This window comes from Cyprinus carpio, chromosome A4 (genome assembly GCF_018340385.1).
Source record: "Cyprinus carpio isolate SPL01 chromosome A4, ASM1834038v1, whole genome shotgun sequence".
Lineage (NCBI taxonomy): Eukaryota > Metazoa > Chordata > Actinopteri > Cypriniformes > Cyprinidae > Cyprinus > Cyprinus carpio.
Genome location: NC_056575.1, coordinates 11410592 through 11431719, shown reverse-complemented (window position 1 = coordinate 11431719; position 21128 = coordinate 11410592). Strand labels below are relative to the sequence as shown.

Sequence of the window (21128 nt, the reverse complement as noted above, 5' to 3'; positions counted from 1 at the left end):
ATTTTTTTATTTATATAAATTAATTATATTTATAATATAAGATAATATGATACATCTCATTTAATACATTTTGTTTTATATTATATTTATTATATTATATTTATGGAGTGAATACAGGTGGGCCAATTGATGAAGTAGAGACATTTCATATTTTTCATATTTCATATACTGTTTCAATGTGAAAAATCACCACTAAGTAAGAATATACAAATACTGAAGCAAATGATTGTTTAAGTGTCCCATTTAATCTGTGTTCTTCTCTTGTTGAAAGTGTTGAATGATCAAAACTCAATTAAAATGAACTATAATCATACCTTGTTAATTATTATTTCTGCATCCATATCAATTACCCATAAAAAAAGGGGTAACGACTGACTAACTGACTGAATGTCAGTCAAAATGACAAAACCTTACTCTATTTCACAGAAAATTGGGGCATAGAGTTCATTTACTGCACAAGACTGAGGCGTCACAGCTGAACATTAGTAGAGTGGAGAGGAGTGCTGTCTGTGGTACTGAAACACTGTTTGCATTGCACTCTTCAGGGTCAAAATTAAGCAGCTCATATTTCATGCAGGCTAGTGCCTTTATTAAATGTAATTTGCAATTCGGCATACAGAGAGTGAAAAGTTTGCACAATGTGGTCATCAAACATCCTATCATCACTGATAATCACTCACCAAATCTGCAGGACTCAGTAGGGGAAATGGGAGAAAAGAGCTTTGACAAGCATAGAGACCACCGTCACATTCAGAAATAACAAAAGTGAGCATTTGTATAAGAAAGAGGAGAGAGAGGAAAAAATGAAAAGGATTGAGGTAGCGAGAAAAACAGATAACGACCGGTCTCCTTAAGCCTAAAGAAATGGCCGCAGCCCTCTGTTAGACATTGGACAGTCGTGAAAAGCTCTCTGGGCACTCATGAGGAAGTGAGTGCTGTCTAACAGTCTGCATCTTTAGATTTACAAAGTCTGCTGAAGAAGTTGAGAGGCAGGGATGGCAGCACTTTCAAAGAGAATGAAAGGAAGCTGGAGAGGAGTGATAACAAGAAGTCCCCATGAATTTCAACAGAGAGAACATCAGAGGGGCCCGGATCACTAATCAGTGTGGGTTACATGCTGCCGCTCCTGTTCTATTCAGGCGTGGCATAATGAGGAGGCAACATTCTGCCACAAAGGGATGGACACGCGGAAGGGCTCAAATGGGCTGTGCGCACAACTACACACACTGCATTGCTCGCTACCGTTCCCTTGGACACAGTTCAGATTGAGCATGAATAGTTTGTAAAAGGAATTGGTGGCTTGTATTTTCAGGTTGTCCATGAAGCTCATTCACAATAGGTAAATGGAAAAGTTTTAGCATGGAATTCACATTGCTTTCTGTGGAGATTGTGTCCAAAAACAAACAGACAAAAAAAAAAAAAAAAAATAGAAGTTGTGCAAAGATTATTGAAGTAAGTTTTGCAAGAAGATACTATTTCAGTTTTTCTACTTCAAAATTTTCATGTTGAATTAAATGTGTTACTTTCTATTTCTTTCTAATTATGAAATTTACTAGCAATTTCTTTGTGAAAATTGTTTCTTTACCAATTTTTGTTCAGTGTAGTAATGATTTCTGCAATGTCTCTTGATTAAACAAGGTCCTTGAACAAGCTTATTGGAGGGAAGCCACAGATCTGGACGTGATATTACATTTTCTATAGCCTAATCTTTCACCGACAGACACAAGAGGCCAGAAAATTAAGTGGAAAATGTTCTTTATCCATCTGAGAGATCCTGATTTATTGATTTTCTCAAGGATTTAGAGAGGAAAAAAGAACTGCCTCACTCCCCAAATTAATTTCACACCAGATAAATATGAAGCTCTAGCTACTGAAATGTAACTGACAAATGGTTCCAGTACCTTACAATAAGACTGGGCTTGGTCAAGCGCCTGATGGATAAGCGCAAAAATGTATTTCCCGAGCTAGTCGACAGTTCAAACCCTTCCAATTTGGATGGTGGTTTAACATGTCATAGAAGTTGGGTCACAGTGAATCACAGTCACAGGAAATTTTGGGGCACCAGACTGTATATTGGGGGTTTTCGCAGCAATTCCACTAAAGAACCATTTCGGGTTCCACAAAGAACCTTTCAGATAAAAGTTTCAGAACCTACTTTTTCATAGTGTGAAGAATATTTAAATAATATGACCTTTTCCACTAAAGAACCAGTTTTACAATGGAAAAGGTTCATGGATGTTAAAGGTTCTCCATGGAACAGATGCCAAAAAGAACCTTTATTTTTTAACAGTGTATCTTTTTAAAAAACAAAATATAGACATTATTTTTTGGCTCATCTGGACCTGTGGCATTAAAATCGTTCCCATCTTATCACCACACTTGCTAGACCCTGCCTTGTCGCGCTAGTTTAAAACATTGCTTTAAATCTAAGATAAATTGATAAGTTTTACCCTAAACAAAGCTCGCCTTACTTTTGTGTTGAGCATGTTTTTTTTCTTCTTCTTCAACACCTGCCTCTTGGCCTCTTGTGGACAGCACTCGCTTCCTGACGCTGTGTTTTTAAAGGGACAGTTGTTGAGTGCGTGTCAGAAAGGCACAAGCGCCTTCAGCCGACTCCACTCGAGCGCCACACGCGCACAGAGCCTTTCAATTCATTACAGTAGGCACGCGCCCGCCCCGCGCACACACGCTTTACCTGTCAAACTCTACGACTGTTATTCAAACTCTGCAACTTTTGAGTTATTTATTTGTAACTTAACAAAAAGTGTATTTTTTTACTGAATACGTTTGTATATTGGGTCAATAACGTCAAGTTCGCATTTACAAATCGTTTTGTTTCATTAAAAAAGACTGTAAAAATTACTTAAATACACTTTTTTATATGATGACCATGTTTGCAATGTCTGAATTAAAAGTTAATTTTATATTTTTTGCGAAAAGTAGAAAATGTGTTGGTGGTGTAACTGCCCAGAGATTTTAAAAAAGAAAGAAAAAAGCCCTGTTAAAAGTCTAAAATGTCTGAAAAATATGTTTATAAAAGAGGTTAGCATAATCTTTTTTATTTTATTTTTTTTAATTCAATACTTTTCGAGGTCAAAACAAATCGATGTCAGTGTGGGCAGGCAGGAACATGAAGGAAACCATCATATTTGCAAACTGTATTTTCTTAACAAATATTTTATTTCTATTAAGAATCATTGTGCCCTGTGCGTTTCACATATATTTCTCAGCATTTAAACATCTTATTTTAATTGTTAACATTAATAAAAATAATGTTACGTTTTTAAATTCTTTGATTACTTGGTCCTGGGTGCTCTCTCTCTCTCTCTCTGCTATACTCGCCCACAAAAGTGTGAGTAGGGTGAGCAAACAATATGGTTATTTTCCAAAAGTGCTGTCTTCTCCAAATTGGCATTCATTATGAGCGCAGTGAAACGGTCCAGAATGCTGGTCACGTCTCCTCCTGCCTGACAACAGGCAGACTGCCGAGGGTTAGCAGGCTTATCACTTTTATTGCCCATTAAATAAAATAATAAATAAATCTACACTTCTGTGTTTTTCTAGAATTGCTTTCCGTTACCATGAAGATAAAAGGTTGCAATACACAAAACAAACTCAAGAAAACATATTTCTTTTAGAAACTTTTAATATGAGACTAAACTGTAGAAAATATGGACATAAGGCATATTCTTATTTTCTGAGATGCAAAACCCAGCACTGTAAAGGCAAAGTGGAACAGGCAGTGTGGAGACATAAAACACCTCCGTTTGGACAATAGCTGCATAACCTTTGATCACTCCAAATCCTATTACCATTGCAATTATTATTCCTATTAAATAAGACACGTTGGTGTTGAAATTTAAACTCTTAGACTCCTCTAAAACTCCTTATCTGTAAAGGGAATTGCCAGCTACGATGCATTTGAGACTAGAAGTCTGAATAAGCGAGAGGTAATGAGCAAATGGCAGGCTATAGGTAAAAAATAGATACATATTAAAATGAATGTGTACAAAAACATCTATAAATCTCTTACATACAAAAATAGCTTAACATATTTCAAACAACAACAACATGTTTATACAAATAGAACTTCATATAATAAAATTCGCCAAGTTGGAAGCATATTAGAGTTGTGAGAGGGGTCTATCAGGGCAAACCTTCTTTGATTACATTAGCATAGATAAAGAACAACGTCTGCTTATGTTGTCGTATTAAAATAGTTTTCTTGGGCGAATGCGCTGGAAGGACTGGACTCCCGTTCTTCCCTTTTAGTCCTTTGGCTCTTTGACACTCGGGACCCGTGGTTTGCCGGTTTTGTATGGCCCGGTTTGTATGGGCCATCTCTGGGTGTGGATTCGATTCTATCCGAACCGGACTGCAGCGCAAACGCAGAGCTTTGTGTTCTTGGAGGACATCCGAGTTCCTCCCAAGCGAGTGCTGCGATTTTCAGGTATTTCCTAGAAAGAGAACGGGACATGGTGAGTATCTTGCATGAACAACAAAATCGAGAAACCACAATTATAGCGGCAATAAAGTTGAATTGTTTTCATACAAACCTTTCACGAACGTTCAAAACCAATTGGTGAAGTCCAGGAGCTCTTGTTCTTCAGGACTCAGAGGGTCGTAGGAGCCCTCATCTGAGGAGTAAGAGGACACGGGCGAACCGGCCATAGAGTTCATGTCATTAGAGTAGTTTTGGGAGATGGTGGGTGACAGGACGCCCGACTGGAACGCCGCGCTCACCGCGTCATGCTCGTCTAAGAGCTGCTGGAGCGCGCGAATGTACTCAACAGCCGAGCGCAGCGTCTCCACTTTGCTCATCTTCTTGTTCGCCGCTCCGTTGGGAACGTGCTCGCGGAGAGTAGCAAAGCCGTTGTTTACCAGCTTTACCCGGTTGCGTTCTCTCTCGTTTCGCCTGGCCACCGCGTGCGGCTGCTGCTGGGGCAAGCTGTACCCGAAGCCGGCGAAGCTGAGCCTCCTTTTGCACCGGAGCAGCTCCGGAGAGGATGAGAGCTGCCTCTTCGTCTGCTTCGACGCGGACTTGTTGCTGCACTGGCTGTCGGTCGGACTGAGTTGGATGCTCTGAGAGGCAAAAAAGCAAGCAGGTGGCATGAACTGCTGCTGGTTTACGCTTATTTCCATCTTGGTAGTGATGTCCATTTCGCGGAGGAAACGCACAGTAGTTTTCTTTGGAATGCCCAGTGGCCGTGCGTCTTGCTCGTGGCGTTCACGTGTGGTTTCAATGGGCAGGGGTGCTCCGGACTCTCGACCTGTTCTGAGTTGTGAGATGGAAACAGCGCGGCCTTTTCAATACGCCGGCGGCCCGCCGCGCGTCCCCCCTGACCACGCCCCCTGAGATGCGCTTGCTTTGCGTACGCCGGGCGCGTGCCGCTCCTGCCACTGAGTAAACAACTTCTCCTAAAGAATGACTAGAGGTGTTTTTCGGTTATGACAAGTGTTTGTCGGAGAACAAACACACGCACACACTCAACTTCGAGCTGCATTAAAGGCATCCTGTGACCTTGTAAAATGTAACAACAGCTTCGATTTTTCTTTAGGGCGCTTTGAGAAACGAATAATTAAACTTGAGATTAATCATTTTAAAACACGGAAAAAAACTTGAGTAAAATATAAGAATGGTGCACGTTGACTGTATTTGCAGCTATATAAAAAAATTTATAAACGCAAAACAATTAACAGAAATATAAAATGGTAAGATAAAATATCTAACCACTGTTTGCCAACAAATAACGTCATTAATATAATTTAAAACATGTGACAACTTGCCCCAACTTGGCATTTATGAAAAAGAGGTGTAGTTTTGAGGACAGAGGGATTTAAGTGTTTGAAATCAAAATAGTTTGTTTGTGACAGCATGCCCCGGGTTACCACATTATTTAATCACATACGAGTCCTGCTATACTAAGCTTTCTAAACTGTCGAACATCATCTCATCAAATAAATCAGATCTTAAGCAAATATAGCAAATAATTTGTAACCGCTGCTGCGGTTAAGACGAATCCATTCAGAGGTAAATAAACTCCTTCAAAGCACTTTGCTTTCACTGGACTCGGGTGTAGTTCGGTAATGAATTAACACTTGTCACAACTGTTATACTGTTAACGTGTTACAGCCATATAATATTGTTCCATAGGGAATCTTTGTCCGGGCAAGATTAATTTGGCCAGTCGTTATTAGAAATCATCACAGTTGGAAAGGCAGAACGGATGGGTTTTTTCGAGGACACGCATTAAGAAAGGCTCCTGACACCTTATTCACTCTATTTATGTATTTCTCTCGATTAATTTCGCCTCTTTCATAGCGCACGATAATGGCACATTGCTTCAACCAACTTTGTTTGAATGACTTTGCCTGCGCAAGTTTTTTGTGCGCGCACGATGCATGTGGAGTGGAGAGGGAGGTGGGCAATAAATTGTGTAATTTCTCTAGGTTGGCTGAGGCATTCAAGATCAGGCCAGCATTTAAGCACACAGCCCCCTCCAACTTTCCTTTCTCTCCCTCTTTCTTTTACCCCCTTCTCCTCTTAGCGCAGCGAAGGCGTTTCGAAAAGAAGCGTGGGTTCTATTCATTCCGGCTGGGACTCTCTGAAACATATCCACCGTGCTCTGTGAGTGCATTTGCGGAGTCCAATTAGCGTTTTGTAAGCCCCTCTTTCTTTCATGATACCCTAGGCTGAGGGAAGGTTCCAGTCCTTCCCGATTGTAATAATTAATATGACAATATTTGACATGACATATTTCAATTCGTTAGCTGTTAAAACTACATTGTGAAGTTTGTTGTTTTGATCAATTCAATGACTATTCATTGGTGCGCTTTTGAAAGCAGGTGTGTGGCGTTTATGCACTGCTATTTCTGAACGTTAGTGGATGAGAGCACGTTTGCGCAGATGAGCCGATCATGCCATTGAATGAACCGAACACCGATGATTGCTTGTTTACTGCGTAGACTTGCTTTTACATCGTGCACGAGCATAGAAGTGAGTGAAAGCCTAAAGCGCGCGATCCACTGCAGTCATGCAGTAACAGTACAAGGCAATCTGGGCTACAAGCATACACTTTCTGCACATATATCATATATAAACATATAAAACACTATTTCTATATTTACACATAATTATAAACAAACATGTATGTATTCATCTTATACATTTCTATGAGGCCTATTCAAAAGTGCATACTTTAAATGAAGTGGGAATGTTGTTTATTATTATTATTATTATTATTATTATTATTATTATTATTATTATTATTATTATTATGTTCCAACCCCCTTTAAGTAAACTTTACGAAACTCGCCTTAACAACATAAGGCAAAGGCCAGATGTGTTGGTCATACCAGCTGTTGATTCATTTCATTTTGCTTGAATATGTGCGTTAGCCACCATGCCTTGATCCGTTTTTGTGATAATATTTCGATACAGAGGGAGTCTACTGTATCGTAAACTTACCTGAAAACATCTGCAGGCGTTGAAGGGGAACGGTGTCCAGATGTTCAGAGACTGTGATAGGACTTCAGCTCTTCATAGATCACATAGAGGTTTGGTCATGGGCCTGTACTCCCTGTGTAAATAGGCATCCATGTACAATATTGTCATATCATTTCCAGTGATCACAAATTAATCTAATGTCAAAGTAAAGCCATTTCAGTAGGCTAGTAGTAATTAAATAAATAGCGTTTTATTTTTCTCTTCAGTTTATAGTATTTTTGTACGTTTACTGCTGTCCTACTTATCTATAGCAATCTAAATGGTGATCCTATGTCCAGTGCATTAAAGAAAAATGTTTTCGGACAGTGGAGCTAGCGCAATAGATGGTTCATTTATATAGACGCCAACTGCCATCTAGTGGTGAAGTCATGAATGGTTTGTATAAGCCTAAGTAAAAGGTGTGTGTACTGTACAGACAGGTGTCAATAATACATTGATTTTACTTAACACAAATGAAAAAAAAAAATGGATTTAACGATCACATTTGCTGAGTCTATGGACTAAATGCAGACTATAACGTTACCTTGTCTGTTGTATGTTAATAACCTTTTCAAGGGTGTTTGTCCTTTAAGACTCGAACCACACAAAGTTCGTCAAAATTAAAAGCCAAGTTGTAAAGCATGTACAAGTAGGGCTACATTATTTCGCTGATGTTTGAATAACGTTTCGTTAAACTCAAAAGTTAAATTAGAAAGTAAGAAGCTTATTTTTACCTGACGACAAACATGCTGAAATTGCAGTCACCTGAGGATGTAACCATAGCAACAGTAGGCCTAGGCAAAATAATAATAAATAAATAAATAAATAAATAAATAAAAAAGAGACAGCAATTACAAATTATTTTTAAATAACTGTTACTTTTCAGCAAATATAATTGTATACTTAGATTTTTTGTTTTCAGTACATTTAAGAGAATCAATAAGCATAAGAAATTCAGCCATAAAAGCTTTAAAACATGGTTTCGAGTTACACCTTTTACTTTTATGTATATGAAATGTACCATATAAAATCAGAAGAACAGAAATAATTTTTGATTCATAATATATGAAGACATCTTTACATGTTATATCTAAATTGTATCCAGATTTTTGTTGAAAATACCTAGATAGATCTGCCCAAAACATTTTTGAATAACAACAGTCAAAAAAAGGTGTAACAATGTTTCTGGTTGATCTGAACAAAATGAACAACTCTCATCAATATCCACAAATTTTGCTAAAGTATAATTACACAGATATATATTGTGAAGTATTTTTAAATGTAATTCCCGAATCTTGTTAGATAGCCAATGCAAAAACGAAATGGGAGCAACCAAGCTTTTTTCTTAATAATATTTACGAAGTAGGTATCCCAAAAAAAAAAAAAAAAAAAAAAAAAAAAAACTTCCCTTCCCTCTAGGCTTGATGGACCTATTCTTATATAGCAGTTGTCTAATAAGTTTATTTGTACATTTTCCACTGCTGATGTCCACTCCATTTATATAAAGTGTGAGGTCAATTCTGCTAATATTAAAAAATTGCACATGCCTCTCATTAGCATTAATAAACCTGAAGGAATGGCTTTTATCACAGAGTAATATTCTTTATATTTAATAGGAAAGGACCATTTATTTATAAAATCTTCATACGAAAGTAACTGAGCAGACTGATCTAAAAGACCAAGCAAAAAATCAATTCCTTTATCCATCCAGCTCTGTAAATAAAGAGATTTCCTGTTGACTGTAATATAATCGATTAAATCAGTGTATCAGTTGAGAATTTTGACCAAGTCGCACACTTGGACCCAGTCCCAGTTAACTCAGCTATATTTGGCGCCATCGTGTGGTCATAAACGGATAGTGACGATTATTATTTATAACGGGATCCTGCATCTGTTTTTCCAATCTTGAACACTCAGTCCCTTCTACTTAAAAAACAAATAAATTAATCTACTAATAAAATGAACATTACATCAAGTAGAAGAAAAACAAAACTGCGAACTAATCGTTACGAAATGCTGACTTTGAACTCTTTTTTAAATCACCCAACCCCCCCCCCCTGCAAACTCTTTCCCACTGGACAACACAAACCAGATGCGCTGTGGCGCAGCTTCCAAATATCCCAGAGGTTTATGGGCATCTCGTCGCGTGACATGAAAACGGGCCGATCAGGGGGTGTGGATTCAGGGGGTACTTTTAAATGGCTGGGGTTTTGGATGAGCAACACACAGTGCACACAAGCATTCAGCAAACAGACATCACCTGAGAACTGAAGCAAGAATGGACGCAGGTTTCAGACAGATGAACGGGAATCTGGAGCGAAAGGTGAACTATTCTCTATTTTGTAATGTTTTACTATAATATTTTGATCATATTAGTATAACAGTTTATATTATTTTAAATATATTTGTAAAATATTTTATAGATTTTCCCTAACACTAGAAATAACAAGAGTACAAACATGCAGACTAGGATGCAAAGTAGAATTGTTTATGTAAAGCAGAAAAGTCAAAGTGAAAATTTTGTGTGAACCTACAGTTGTTCAATGACAGTCCAGCTCATGCTTATTATTGTTAAACCTCACTGGAAATTTCTCTCCAGACCACAAAACGAAGTTCAACTATAGCATCAACTGAAAGACTCCAGTGATCTAATTTGTTAAAACTTTATATACTGTATGCAATCAGAAATGTTTACCTGACGATAACTAAGTGGTCAATAATACAATAATTGCTGATTGTTTTACGTTCATATTTTAGATGTCCTGAATTGTACATTTTACATTAATTTTTGTTCTTTGAAAAGTATTATGGCAAAGCAGGGGTGAAAGTTATGACACTGGCACCTGATTCACAGGAATGTGAGTGTGACTTTGGTCATGAGTTTTGAAGTCCTTATGTTCAGTCACACACAGATTTTTGAAGCTACATTAAGGTCTTGCAAAAGTTTTCATACCAAGTTAATGATATTTATTAGAGCCCTAAACCTACACAAACCTGCTGACATTATTCAGTTTGAAGCAGTATATGATCATTTTGTGATTTATGGGCATTTGTATTTAAATTAATTCCCACAGAGGGAAACTACTTACTTGCCTTGAAAGTTACTTATCAGTGGTTTAGTTTTGCTCATGTTTAACAGACAGTGTTGCATCCTAAAAAAAATAAAAAATAAAAAAATACACACAGTGATTGGATTCCCAAGCAGAGATTCATGGGTCCCTTGGGAAAAGATGAGCTAATATTCATTCCAAAGACAAAGTGGACACTACTAATTAAATAAAAAGTGCAAAACAATGAAAATTCAATTTTAAATCACAGTTCTGCATTCATTTGATGCGTGTTCACGACAATGAGTTCAATTGTTTGACATTTGTTTGTTTAACAGGGCTCTCTGACCTCATCCTACCTGGAGGAACCATTAAATAAAACAGGAGTGGTGTCCTGCATCTTCTCTTTGAAGCAGGAAGTTGGCGCTCTTGTAAAAGCTCTAAGATTATTTGAGGTTAGTGTCTTGACACAAAACATTTGTATTCCATCATTTGTCCCTTTCCACAGTCTGTTTTTCTCTCTCACTAATATACACTTGCATTTATCTGAAGCCAAAACATGAGGGTCAAGGACAGCAGATGATAGTGGTAGATTTGTAGAAATGCAAAACAGGACTATATTTGTATTTGCAGGGGATTAGGTAATACTGTGCACATGATGTAACTTCAATGAAGTCTGCTGGATGACGCATTTTGTAACATGGAGGAAGAGTACACATTTTTCATACACATATACTATCAGCATTGTTGCAAAAACAAAATTCACTGAATTTGTTTTTAAAGGGGATTTTGTGCCACAAGAAAAAAAAGAAGGAAAAAAAAATGGACTAAATGCAAGTGAAAGCTTCTGTCACTTATAAAAACATGGAAAATTTAATCTTATGCATAGATAGAATACCTCGGGAGAGGGAAGTTCATGGGGAAAAAAGAAAGATGTGTACTTTTATTCAGAAGGATGCATTAAATAATTGAAAAAAAATAAAGTAATTTATAAGGCTGTTCTTTCTGAACATTATTCATCGAAGAATCCATAAATAAACATTGTAAACATTGGATTCCTCAATTTATTACAATTTTCATATATTTTCATCTGTGATAAGAAAAAAGAAAGGTTTATTGAGCATCAAATCAGCATATTATTCCATTTTTAAGGATCATGTGACACTGAAGCATGGGACAATGACTGATAAAAATTCAGCTATAATTTTTTTTTTTTAAATGTATTAAAATTGAAAACAGTTTCAGAATATTTCACAATATTCCTTTTTTTACTTTTTTGAAATGCATCGTACTGAACCTTAAGTTTTATTTTGTATAATCTACATTTTGGTTTAAATTCAGTAAATATAAATAAAATAAAAAGTGCAATAAAAAGCAGAGACAAAGCTTAAGGCCACTGAAAACACAACAACATTGTGATGCATATAGAAAAAATCAATAATATCAAACCAGAATTGTGTTTTGAGATGACAGGATATTATAGACATGTCTTGTAAAAATGCCCAAGATTTCTTGAATCATCTCCAAAGTTCTTGTATCAAAGTTCAATGATTTTTTGTTTTGGGATGTTGACTTTTCTACTGCCTACGTGCAATGAAACGTGCTCCCAAGTAGATGATGTGTTTCATTTACTGATTATAAAGAAGCTATTACACACAAGCACAACATGTTGCATACTAATATATGTTGTGCTTTCCCTGAAATTCAGCATCCAAATTAATGAGCCTAAAATCTTCTCTGGTGCTTTTCTGCAAGTTACTAATGGATATGTGCCAATTACTCACCCCCTAATGCCACTATAAAAATAAAAGCTCATCCTGTGGATTCTGATTGGCTCTTCCGTACCATCCTACTCCACCCCCCCTTTAAAACACCCCCTAACTCCACCCCTCACCACGGATACCCCGCACACAACTTTCCAGCTTTATTTGACCCTAATACAACGCAATCTCCTACTGCCCACATTGAATGTTTGTTATTAGGGAATAGGATGCTTTATGAAAGACTGAAAACAACTATAATGACTGATTATAGTTATAGTGAATATCCAGTTCCAACAATTTAAATAGAACATTAAATGATTTAATTATTAATATAATGCAATTAATTAATATAATACCACTAATTAATATGCATAATATCTTTAGATATTATATTTTCAGGACAGTAATAAAACATATAAAACACATATTATACAGATAAAAAACATATGCAGACACTTGACAGTGATCTTAGAATGCGAATGTTCTGACTGAACACAATTATATTTACCTAGCACTGTGAAAAAAAATGCAGCAATTCTCTGCTGTGTTGTTTTTTTGAGTGTCAAAGGATGCAGATTCATATGGGACTCTCAATCATTACCACATGGAGGGGGAAATGTTTGAAAAACAACCAGAGAAGGTCCAAAGCATCGTAAACCCTATCCGCCTCCTCTACAGGCCTATAGCAAACAGCAATAGGTGTCCTCCTTCTTTGTGTGTAAAAAAAAAAAAACATAAATACAGACATGTTTTGGCTTGATCACTGCACCTAATTGTGCAAAAACACCCACTCTCCTATTGGCTGAAGAAAAGCTGCACACATGAGTCTAATCATTCTTGTTTGTGGTACATCTTACACATCTTTTTTTAATTTATGGTAAAATCTTTTTATTAAAGTGGTCAGGGTACATAAACCCTGTAATTAGATATATAAGTGTATCACTCAGTCTAGAATAACAACTGAACAACTTTAAAACTTTCTCCACAGTACTGTATATTGTCGTTATTTTTTTTTGTTAGATGGACTGGCCTGGAGTGCCACCTAGTGTTTAGTCACTATATGCATATATAGACTATCTAAACGTCAAACTAATGCTGGCTGTATCAAGCAAGCTAAAATATGATTGTCAGATGTTCAAACACACACTAAAGAGTAATAAATATTGAAAAGCCTCTCTTAAAGTTAATAAATGAATATTAAAGTATTAAAGTAAACAAAATTTGCTTTATTCACTCTCACATACTCTCACTCTCTTTTTTACTAGTAAGTTAGATATAGATATAGATAAATATATTATGAAAAAACAAATACATTTTCTCTTTATATATATATATATTATATATATATATATATATATATATATATATATATAGACAGAGAGAGAAATGCGTACATAAAACAAAGAAATACATTATAAAAATATTACTTATACATAAATATCTTGTAATATATAGTATTGATTTATTGTTAAGTTATGTAATATATTGCAGCATTTATGTACATGTATGTTACATGTATGTACTTTGCAGGAGAAAGGCATTAATCTGACCCACATTGAGTCCCGTCCATCACGCAACAACAAAGAAGGAATATGAGTTCTTCATCAGTGTGGATCAATTTTCTTCTAAAGCGCTTGATGAGGTTATTGACGGTCTGCGCACTCAAATCAGTGGCCAAGTCCATGAGCTGTCTCGCAACAAACAGAAGGACACAGGTGAGACACAGAGCAAATGCACAGAGCAAAAACTGTTATGACATTTTCAAGGTCAGCATATAGAAATACAACAAGAGAGCGAGAATAGGATAGTATAGAAATATGAAGAACAGAAATAGAACACATTGCTGTAATCGTTCATAAATGTCAGGGTTTTGCGGAGATGGATGACAAGACCATTGCACTCAGCCTCTCTTATGGTTTGTTTCCAGAATTACATTAGTTTCGTTTTTTGAGGACAAATAGACTCTAGAGATGTTTTCTATTCTATTCAAAGGTCAGTTCAGCAGGGTGGGTGTCAGGAGTTCAAATACAAAGACTGACAGACCAACAGTTCCCATCACAATTTCCCCCTTATACAATAAGAAAACACAGAGCAGGGGACCATTTTATGGATATTTATGGCAGATGAGGAAAACCAGTCAGGGTCTTCAGTTCTTGGCCTTTTGGTTCAGACCGCCTCAGGCTCGTACCAATGGCTGGACCCCCCAAAGAGTTTTAACTGTCATAATCTAGACATGACTGATGTAGAGCAAGATTTAGCCTCACAGCCTGGAACTGCGTTGTCACCCTCTGGCTCTTTCACCTCACAATGCTTTCTGTTTTCAACTGTGTCATCCATCTCTGTTAGCATGCTAACATTAGCAACCACAGTATTCGATATTACACAATTCACATATTTAGAATTTAATACTTTAATCTCTATTTAATAAAGAGAATGGAAACACTATAGATCTTCAGTGAAATCTAAATCAGGAAACTCGCAAATACTTTCAATTAAAATCTATAGGGCTCAAGTAATTTTGGTAGTTTATATAAGGGAGAAAGGCAGCTCTGTTTTTTTTCTTCTTTTTTTTTTAAAGCACTTATATAATTTCTTATATTCAGAAATGTGTTATATGAGTTGGAAAGTTGTCTATAAAAGTCTTGTCTTGCCCCATAGATTTCCATTGTACATGCATACCCTTGTGAAAAAGTGCACTTAATTGTAATTAGTGTGCATATACTTGCAGATAATGTAAATATTATTGAAAATAAAGACCACTTAATTGTACCCAAAGAGAGAATACTTTCATCAGTTAATTTTTAACACACTTAACTATACTTTTGAAATGTATATTTTGTAATAATGTCAAATTAAAAGTTTTTATTTCTAAGTACTTTTTAAACAAATTGTCATGTACTTAAAAAGTACTTATTTTAATGGGCTGACTAGCATACTAAATGTAAAGTAGCTTACTTGATAATAATTTTAACTGGAGTGTGTTATTCAGTATTAAATTTCAAGTTAATATTGGAAATATTTTAAATGTACTAAATTGCTTCTTCATATTTACCACGTGTAATTATAAATATATTTAAATACATGCTGTTCAGTTTTAAACTAAATTACATATATTTTAATTAAATGCATTTTAGTTTAGCATAAATGCTTGTCAATACATTCATTAGTACAACATTAACCATATTTCTCAATAGAAGTAATTATGAAATTACATATAAATATATATTTTAGTCCTACTTAAATGGGTCAAAAAAAAACATTCATATAAATTTGGAACTATAATACATTTTCATTTAATTAAAATGCAATTAAGTGTCCTGAAAGCATCATGTTCCATATATTATTTCTGTTTAGATATTTTTATTTGTAAAAGTATGTTAAACTGTTTTTTTTGTCACAAGGATAGACACACCATGCAAATATATGCTGTCAACAGAAGATAAACTGCATTGATTATATCATTTAATTATTCAGTCATTAACCATAAACATTCTTCCTTCTTTCCCTCTCATCAAAAGTTCCATGGTTTCCCAATGACATCCAGGACTTGGACCGTTTTGCCAATCAGATTCTCAGTTATGGGTCAGAGCTGGATGCAGACCATCCTGTAAGACACGGTATGTGTGTGTGTTGTGTGTGTGTGTGTGTGTGTGTGTGTGTGTGTTTTGAAGTGACTGTCTGTAGGATCATCAGAGAAAAAGAGTAAAAATGAGTGTGAGAGAGGAAACTTCATTTTTTATTTCAAACGCATGCGTGTGTGGGTGTATTTTGAAAGATGCATAGTTGGTCCATGCAACACTAAAAGCCCACAGTCAGAATCTGCATCACTCACGGCTTCAATTGAGCCCCTGTAATTATAAATAATTGCCCCTTTCCAAAGTCCGTTATTAAACTGAAATGCATTCATCATAAGCAGCAAACACTCTACAAAGGCTTCATTTGAATGAGTCTCCTCCATGAGACTGAGAAATACTGTCAGGCGAGTCGCTGCTGAGAGATCAGAACTAGCTGTAGATCCACTTTCTTTCACACTCTAACGTCGCTGTCATTCACAGGGCTTTACTGACCCCATGTACCGCGCCAGAAGAAAGGAATTTGCTGACATTGCCTACAACTACAGACAGTAACTATCGCCCTCAGTGTTTTCTCTTTCTCTCCCCCCTTTTCCCATGGGATACAGGGATCATCCCCACCCTCTAGCACTTTCCCTGTTGTTTTGTTGTGCATTCTATGGAAAATTACTCCTGCTGCCAAACAAAAGGGCTAAATTGCAGGGTCCCAGCGCAGTCCGGAGTGCCGGGACCTTTGTCATCACAATTGAGATGCATTATTCACTCGGCCACTACAAAGGGCAGGAGCGTTGAATGCTACGCACCCTGAGGAAGCTCACATTTGCATACACGCTCCATCAATAGTAACACCACTCATCACTGATATGACATAGATATGACGTACAGTGTGTCTGCAATGTGTCTTCTTTACAAAAAAAAACATTGTAAAAATCTTAATTTCTATAGTTACAAATGTTATAAGTTATAAAACAAAACATCACAGTGGCATTTCTTTTAAAGAAAAATAGCACAAACATGTTTTTCAAGAAAAATAATTCTCAAAATAAAGTTTGTTAGGTTTGTTGTATACTATTCAGACAAATATATTTAATACATTGTGTCCTAAAAATGAGCTAAACTTCCCTCCTGAGATAAAATGAGCTAAATCTCCCTCCTCTTTTAGTGCACAGGTTATTCCACGTGTTGAATATACTGCTGAAGAGAAGGCCACATGGGGAACAGTTTTTCAGAGAGCTGAAGACTCTGTACCCAACGCATGCCTGTCATGAACACAACACCGTGTTTTTTCCACTTCTGGAGAAGTACTGTGGGTACCCCGTGAGGACAAACATCCCGCAGCTAGAGGACATCTCACACTACCTGCAGAGTAAGAGAGTCCTCCAGTAGAGCTGCTTTGATAAAATATACAGTCAGGTGAAGGGGAAGTAAAATTAAAGGTTTAGTGTGTAATAAAAAAAGTAAAACTTGTTTCACTTCTACACTACATATCTCACACGTTTCTTGATTTCTCAGCATGCACAGGTTTCCGTCTGCGTCCTGTGGCCGGTCTGCTCTCCTCACGTGACTTCTTAGCTGGTCTCCGCCTTCCGAGTGTTTCACTCGACGCAGTACATTCCGCCATAGCTTCCAAACCCATGTACACACCTGAAACCGTGAGTATACAGACCAAAACATTGTTACAGCTTTGTTTAAAATAAATGTCACAAATATATGTCATAACTGTGATAACAGGTGATTAAAGGGGGAAAAAAATGGATTTTGTTTCCTCAGGGACATCTGTCATGAGCTGCTGGGTCATGTCCCACTTGTTTGCTGACCCAAGTTTTTGCCCAGTTCTCACAGGTCTGATAATATAATATAATAAATATAATACAATATAACTTGAAACAAAAGAAGTGAAGTTTATGATATACATCTGTAATTTTGACTTTTGTCCCTTACAATTCTGACATGAATTATGATGTGCAGGTATCTAGAGAACATCTGCTTCAGACTTTAAATCTCTAATGTGCATTTATCGGTGATGTACTATCCAAATATGATGTTTTCTGTTTGATCAGGAAATTGGACTATCTGCTCTTTGGGGCGCCCCTGATGAGTTCATAGAGAAGCTGGCTACAGTGAGTATAGCTTTAAGTTACAATAAGAATCATTTTCCACATTTTAACTGAGGCCATGTTATAAGACCACAAAGTATATTTGTCTCTCTTAGAAGGGCTGCATGATTATAATATTTTTTTTATTTGCAGGTCCTACTGGTTCACTGGTGGAATTTGGTCTGTGTAAGGAACAAGGAAATGAAGTAAAGGCTTACGGTGCTTGCTGGTTGTCTGGCTCTCATCTTTTGGTGAACTGCAGGTATGTGCTGTGTGTGGTACCTCTCGGAATACTTCCTTCTGGTTCATGCCCTGTGCTCTAACCCAACCACAAGTAAACTGCCCTTTGCCGACTTGCTGCGAGCTTTTCAAAAAATGGGTTAGCAGCCCAGTTGAGTTTATTGTGCTTATTAGTGGAGTGATACACAGAAACATGACACTGATGCACAAAAGCATGGCTAAAGTGGAGAACAGACTGAGTTATTCTGATGTCTTGCAGTACTGTGTTTGACGGACAAGCCCAAACTTCTGCCCTTCGAGCCAGAGAAGACCTGCCAGCAGAAGTATCCCATTACAGAGTTCCAGCCAGTTTACTATGTGGCTGGAAGTTTCGAGGATGCCAAAGAAAAAGTCAGGTAAAGTGACTGCAATTAAACCATCTCCAAAATCTTCCTTTCCCTCAGCATTTGTTTCCAGTTATCTATGTGCTTTTTTGTTTTTTTTTTTCAGGAAATTTGCTTCCATCATTCCCAGACCTTTCTCTGTGCGCTACAATGCCTACACACAGAGAATTGAGGTGCTGGATAACACACAGCAGCTGAAGAACCTGGCTGACAGCATCAGCGGTGTGTCTTTAGTATTATGTAGCACTTAAACTGAATCTTCCCTTTACTATACAAGAATTAAGAATGAAAAATCAGGATTTTCAGAAAAAAAAAAAAAACAGATAGGAGAATTCTCTAATGAAAGTATACAGACAACAGGAATGAGGCAGAAAAAAATATGATTTGAGAGTTATATTAAGGATTTTGGAAAAGTACACTGTAAAAAGTGATTATCAGGTAACCTAAAATGTACTCTTTTGTGGTTACAAAGAAATGAACTAAGTCAAATAATATTGTTTACTATCTAAAGTCAAATTGAATATGTTCATGTACACTCACAAGTAATGTTTAAGGATCATATAAGCACCGTAAAATTGTTTTTAGCATTATTTAATGCTTTGTTTCCATTCAGTTAGCTTGTAGTTATTTCTATTCATTTTTATTTTATAATTAAATTCAGATTTCAGAATTTTAACTTAATTTTTTTCACTTATGATTAAATTCAGGTTGTATTTTTACTTTTTACAGTAATTTAAAATTTGAGTTTTTAATTTTACTGGGTTAGAAAAATCATAGTAACTTCAAAACTGCACAGTGTCAATTATTTCACAGGTTTTATTTTTTAATAAAGTGTATCTTATGATTAGTGACTAAACAAGCAATTTATGAACTGCAATTTTTCCTTTTATCTTCTGTAGCCATATTTGTTATCTTAATATGTTCAAATTTTAATTTAATCCCATATTGATCACAATTATTTTTTTCTTCCTAGGTGAGATCTCAATCCTGTGCACTGCCCTGCGAAAGATGGAGTGAAGCGATGTTGGAGGATTTTCGAGGGAAAAGAAGAAATGCTAGAAAATCAAAAGACTGGATTCACTATATTGCCTTTTAGGCTCATATACAACATTTTCTAATCAAGCTGTGATAGAGAGGCATGATATTAAATATTAAATTAGTCCTTAGATATTACATGTAGAACATATTTATAGACAAATTTTGCTAGTCCAAATATATTTAGCCAATGCGTATTTAAATAACATATAGCTAACGAAATAACATGAGAAAAAAAATACCTATGCAAAATAAATCGCATGTAAATACCCAGAAAGCTTCGGGCATTATCAGGCCCGCTGCCACAATATTTGTTATTTTATATATTATATATTGTATTTTTCTCAGTAGTTTAATCGTACAAAAATAAAGGGTTGCCTATACCATCCACCATTTGCTTCAGCCGTTGCTACTTGATGTCGCACAATGTTGCTGTAATTTCCCCAAAGAACCCGCAATCAATGAATCGCGGGATCAAAGGCTTGTTGAAACCATGTGTCGAGCGATTTGTGGGAGGAATTATTTTCATTATTAAATTGCTTATTTAAAACATGCGTTCATATGCAAATTAAAGCTTAGTGATTAAAATATTTACACGTACGCTAACGAAAGATAGTTAGAAGTTTCGCTTCACTGTAAATGCAATTCAGAAAACTGCATATATCATTCATCTGTGGCTGTACTGAAAACTGAGATGTTATGCATGCGTTGTCACATGTATTTAAAAAAATAAAGATATTATTATTAAAACTATTATTATTATCATCCTTTATTGTTGCCATTTATTATTTTAGAATACTAGTTCTTGTACTAATTCTAATAATAATAATAATTATTTTTTTTTTTTATTTTTTTTTTTTATGTAGATTTGGTTTACAGAATTTGTATTTTGCAGAAGTCGGTTTCAGTACCTTGGAGAGCTCAGTCTCAATGGCCCGTATTTTCTGTGTATTTTATGACCCTAAAAAACAAAATATGCTTATTTATTTAAATATTTCCAATAAAGACTGGGCATTTAGTGCTGACTTTTCTCAAAAATAAATAAATAAATTAAAATAAAATACATAAATAAAATACCTAAAAGGCATGCAATTTGTCGCTTTTTGGCTGTGAAGCACCCGTGAAATGTCACGTGTCACTGCTCTTATTTGGTGTATGAAGAAAAAAAACACAAACACAATGACGCATCTCAGCTTAAAATCTTAGCCTAAAATTAGACTTGCATTTTTGCATATATTGTAGGGCTGTGACCCCACAGTGAACATATGAGTTTTTTCCTCATTTTGGAAGAGCTGGAGTTTGGTGCGACACAAAGAGTTAATTGGATATAATAATTTTAGATATAGTGGTCCTATATCTAACAGAGAGAGCGGCTCGTCATCTCCAGGCCCCTCGCGCTGTGGGGACAGCTTCGTGTTTTGAGGAGGAGAAGAGCGGTAAAGTCACTCTCAACATCCTCTTTGCTCGCAAAAATGAGGAAAAAACGCAGGCTTCTTCAAAGCTGGC

The 21128-nt window shown here is 36.1% G+C and overlaps 1 protein-coding gene and 1 pseudogene across 1 annotated transcript; one reads left to right on the top strand and one right to left on the bottom strand.

Moving 5' to 3' along the window:
* Positions 1–4322: 4322 nt before the first annotated feature.
* On the bottom strand, positions 4323–5631 carry LOC109084914 (achaete-scute homolog 1a). Its single transcript, XM_042740839.1, has 2 exons — positions 4557–5631; positions 4323–4457 (listed from the first exon to the last, which is right to left on the bottom strand). Exon 1 carries the CDS (start codon positions 5158–5160, stop codon positions 4570–4572), a length of 591 nt encoding a protein of 196 aa, XP_042596773.1. The 5' UTR covers positions 5161–5631; the 3' UTR covers positions 4323–4457; positions 4557–4569.
* Positions 5632–9560: 3929 nt separating this feature from the next.
* Positions 9561–19712, top strand: LOC109077481 (annotated as a pseudogene).
* The last annotated feature ends 1416 nt before the right edge of the window (positions 19713–21128 follow it).